This window comes from Pterocles gutturalis, unplaced genomic scaffold (genome assembly GCF_000699245.1).
Source record: "Pterocles gutturalis isolate BGI_N339 unplaced genomic scaffold, ASM69924v1 scaffold37286, whole genome shotgun sequence".
Classification (NCBI taxonomy): Eukaryota; Metazoa; Chordata; class Aves; order Pterocliformes; family Pteroclidae; genus Pterocles; species Pterocles gutturalis.
The window spans coordinates 2275-6698 of NW_010101707.1; the positions used below are offsets into that span (position 1 = coordinate 2275).

The window sequence follows — 4424 nt, forward strand, 5'->3', positions numbered from 1 at the left end:
TCAGCAGCAACCTCATCCTCATGAGCTTTATGTTCCATGAGTTGAGGACAGGAGCATCCCCTTAGTTGGTGACAAACAGGACCCCACAGGTAAGCAGCCTGTCAGAAGTTTCTGCAGTGAGAGGAAAAATGCCCAAGGAGACAGACTGTATGTTTCTCCCTCAGCTTATTTTCCAGCAAGGACAGACCTGCTCTCAACTGGGTGAAGCTGACAGAGGTTATCAGGAGACAGAGCAGCTGTTTTTATCCTGCAGCTCATTTTGCCACCCTGTGGCCCATCACCACCAGCACAAGCCAGGGGCTTTAAGGCAGCACACCCACAGCTGAACAGGTATGTTCACCCCAACTGTGCTTGCGAGCATAGAGATTTGAAGTAGCAGCAGAATCACACAGCCTGAAGTGTGAGCCAAGACAAACCCAGCTTCCTAAACCCATAGCTTCAAGGCCCTTTCTCTTCTCTGCAACTTCTGTCACAGCAGAGGGTCATGTTATTCCCAGAAAGCCTCTCAGGGATTCCTACGCTTTCAAGCAGCCTCGCTCTGCAAGTTTCAAAGTTCATTTTTTCTCAATGTCTAACCTGAACTCCCTCAACCATGCTGTCTCGCTCCCAGCTGGCACACAGGCTAGAGCCCCTTCCTTGCCATCACCATTCACACACACATCTTGCTGCTTGCATTGCCCTTCCTCTGGGCTGAGCTCCCTCGGCTCCTTCAGCTGCTCCCTCACCTCCCTCATCCCTCTTGCTCCCAGGCTGTCCCAAGTGAAGCTGAGGCCATCCCTGGTTAGGGATGAGTAACAGTGGCTAGGGCCACACCACTCACAGCCCACCTAACACCAGGCTGGCTCCAGGTCCCTGGTGCCCAGAACCCACAGCCAAGCACTGCTCTCTTGTTTCCCAGTGCTCCCACTGGGCACAGCACCAGCCTCTGCAGAATTACACAGAATTTACTTTCACATTATTTGCCCCATGTCCTCTGCTGTAGTCCCAGCTTCCTCTACCCCAATGGCAACAAGAGGTACACATTTCACTAACCCATTAAGGAAACATTTTCCAAGGCCCAGGAGCCTCACTATATCCCTCTAGTGGCATTAGCTATTCTACATTCCTTTTCCAGATGATTTTAAAGCAATCTGCCTGCTTGTGGGAATAGCAAAAGCCTTGAGACAACAACAGATGTTTTGCCATCTCTAGTAACTTCTCAGATTAGACATTTCACAAGTAATCTAGCAATCAGGATTTGTTGCCTAAACCATACCAAAACAGATTATTTCTGGCTGCCAAAAAAAAAATACCCTTTCCTCCCCAAGATTGGGCCCAGGCACAACTCAGCTGATTGAGGCACTTTGCTGAGGCACTCGAGTGATGATTTTTTCTGAAGAAAAATTCCATCCCCAAACTACACTGCTGAGCATAGGTAATCTTACCCACTAGCAAGGTAAGAAAGAGGGGATACTACCTCCAAGAATATCCTCAAAGCCTTATGTAGAATATACCCAAAATACCAAAATCACTTCGTCTCAAATCACTTCATTCAAAGTATTTAAAGACTTCATTACTAAATGTTACCACTGCCCTACCTATCCTCCCCCCAAGTCTCCAGCAAATTGAAGATGTGGCAGAAAAGCTACTTGGGAAGAGGCTTAGAAAGGAAACCAAAGCCAAAAAAAACCCATCACTAAGATTAAACTTGCCACCGCAGGCAATAACAACAAGCCATGTCTATCATCAGTCTCATCTGAAGTGGCAAGATCAAGCATGACCGGTCAGGCTGTTACAACTTCATGTGTGTTAGCCCTGACAAGACACTCCAAAGCAAACACATTTGCCAGCCACAGGTGGCACCGAGGAAAAGCACTACAAGTTTCATAGGTGGTTGTACTCCCTGGATACAGCATGTTTCCAGCAAAGTTAAACACTGAGCAAAGACAACACATTGCAAAACCACTGGGAGTCACCCACTGGGCTCAAGGGGTCAAACTCTGGACTTCCCAAATACCTGCAGAATTACCTGCTTTGAGATGTCCACAGCCTTTGTGCCAGCAGCTTTCAGTGAGCAAACACAAGCCATTCAAGCCACTTGATATGCTGAAGAATACACAGTTAGGCAAGGAGCCAAGTTTAAGGCTCTGCAAGCATCATTTCCCCTTGTATCTCAAACTCATTGATCATGATTTTTGAATAAAAACAAGGTGAGCACATCCTGTGCTTTGCACAAGTGGTCTTCCAATTGCTGTACAGTGTATACCAGTATGAATATAAATGCCTGCAAATTTTGTTGGAATCAAAGCCCTTAACCGTATCAGAAATTACAGGGAAAACAATACAAGAAAATTGCTCTGAGGTAAGAACGCATCAAAGTCAAACACAGGCATCAGACTGCTTTAACTTTGCATCCAAACACAGTGAAGAAGTTTACAGCTTGCATAAATTCATGCCAGATAGAGCTGAACACACTCCTCTCCCATAATTTCACAGGGGGCAAATTAGGCCTCGAGTTTAAACTATCTGAGTTTGGCAAGATGAAGTTTAGCCTGCAACTCCACAGAGGTAACTGCTGATCAAGAGGCCACTTAGTCCTACACTTTGTCCAACAAGGAAATTGCACCATGCATCCTTCATAGGAAGATATCTGCACAGAAAATTTAAGCTATTGTTGTAGCAATTGAACAATAGATCTTTCCTAAAAATCTGCTAATGCATATCTAGCAATTATTTTTTGAGGTCCTACACTCAGTGTAATTTAAATAGCATTTGAAACATTCCAACAGGAATCGCATTGCACAGAAGAAGCAATTTGCTTCCCTAACATTTCTGCACACCTGCTTAGAGCCTGTGCATCTAGTGCACAAGTTTACAGTGCCAAGCCTCTACATAGGTACCTAACACTACAGAACAAAGTTCTTTGGAATGAGGGCAAGCATTTTAGTCTCTAGGCTGTAATGACTTAAGGCTTCTTGCTGCTTCATCTGCTTGGCCAGTGGAAGCCCGAAGAAGTGCCATCCACTTTCACCCTGGTTTGGAGTCGGTATCCCATCCACTCAGGGAGGCTAAAGCCCATTGCAGTTCAGACAAGTAGACTGGTGACAAGTCAGTTGTGGGTCATTCCAGGCCCTTCTGGAAGGAGGGATGCAAAGAAAGTCTTGAAAAAAACCCATGCTGTGCTCATAAATGAGGGGTTAGCCTGCTGCAGTTCTTGTAAAACTTGTCCCTCATCAGGAGATGCTTCAGATTCATCTGTTCTGCCTGCATTTTCCCCCTGCCAAAACAAAGTTCAGTTGGTAAAGGCAATCATTTCAGGTGTCAAACAGCATGTTTTGTTACCCAAATGTCACTGTCACAATATAAAAACCTTGCAAGTATCCCCAGACAACCACAAAGTCAAAAAACCCAAGCCACACACTAATACTGGTGAACTCATGCCATGTGTCCAAGACCCCTATTTAGGGCAGACATGAAGCACCAGATCAGGTGAAGTATGTATTTACAGCTCATTACCTTTCACTGACATCAGCCAGAAGTGTCAGCTTGAGACACAAGACACTGACTGCTTCTATACTCAGATCTTACCATGGAGGTCCTTGTCTAAACCCTGTGTTCAGTTACAGAACCTGCTCAGCCTGTAACAGACCACTCTCCATTACTACATCCTAAAAGATAACATGCAGCCTGAAATATTTTGTAGAACCCAAGAATCAGCGACACCAAAGGAGGACTCAGGCTGGCAATTATTCCCCCATGGAAGATAGTTTCTGACAAAAGTTTAAAGTCTTTGCTGATACATGTAATTAGTAAACTGAAAGTAAAACTTCACAGGGTTTCATGCTCATGGTTTTAAAAAAAACTAGCAAGACAATACCTGTAAGTTATTGTTCTGGTCCTGGTTTACAGCAGCTTGAGGAGGAGCATTTCCCGGGAAGGGCTGAACTGGTCTTCGCCTAAATGGAAGCCATCCAACACGGTGCCTGGGGAAGGCAATAGATTTTTATTAACGCTGCTTAAACATTACTCCCTCCTGTTACACCAACAGTTCCAGTGACATCTGGCTGCTCAGAGAGCTGCCAACAGCAAGCTCAGCATAGCATCTCATTCTGCCCTGACCCAGTCAGTGCTTTCAAAGCCCTCTGTTAGCAGCAAACCATGAGGCAGGAGGTGAAGACTGAGCATCTGCTCGCATTCAAAATAAGCGGCACAACATCCACCTGGTATCTAGCATGCTGCTAGAGGCACAGAGCCTGCTTGTTTACCATGTTACAGATGCCCCTGGGCAACTCCTTTTTTGAAAGTCTGTACCTCTACAGCACTTTCACCTTGTCACCCACAATATAAGCTGTTCAAATTACACTTTAGAATTATCAGTAGGAAAATCTAAGGAGTTTAATGAAGCAATTAGCCTTCACTCTCCAAGTCTGCATGGAGGTCGGAAG

General features: G+C 45.3%; 1 protein-coding gene across 1 annotated transcript in view; it reads right to left on the reverse strand.

Annotated features, from left to right (window-relative positions):
• Positions 1-3088: 3088 nt before the first annotated feature.
• The window catches only part of HERPUD1 (homocysteine-inducible, endoplasmic reticulum stress-inducible, ubiquitin-like domain member 1), a gene marked incomplete at its 5' end in the record, with an annotated part of 4953 nt that continues 3617 nt past the window's right edge, over positions 3089-4424 (reverse strand). The window contains 2 exons of the mRNA XM_010084214.1: positions 3089-3256; positions 3857-3962. Coding sequence (XP_010082516.1) covers positions 3089-3256; positions 3857-3962 — 274 coding nt within the window. The remainder of the gene's footprint in view (positions 3257-3856; positions 3963-4424) is intronic.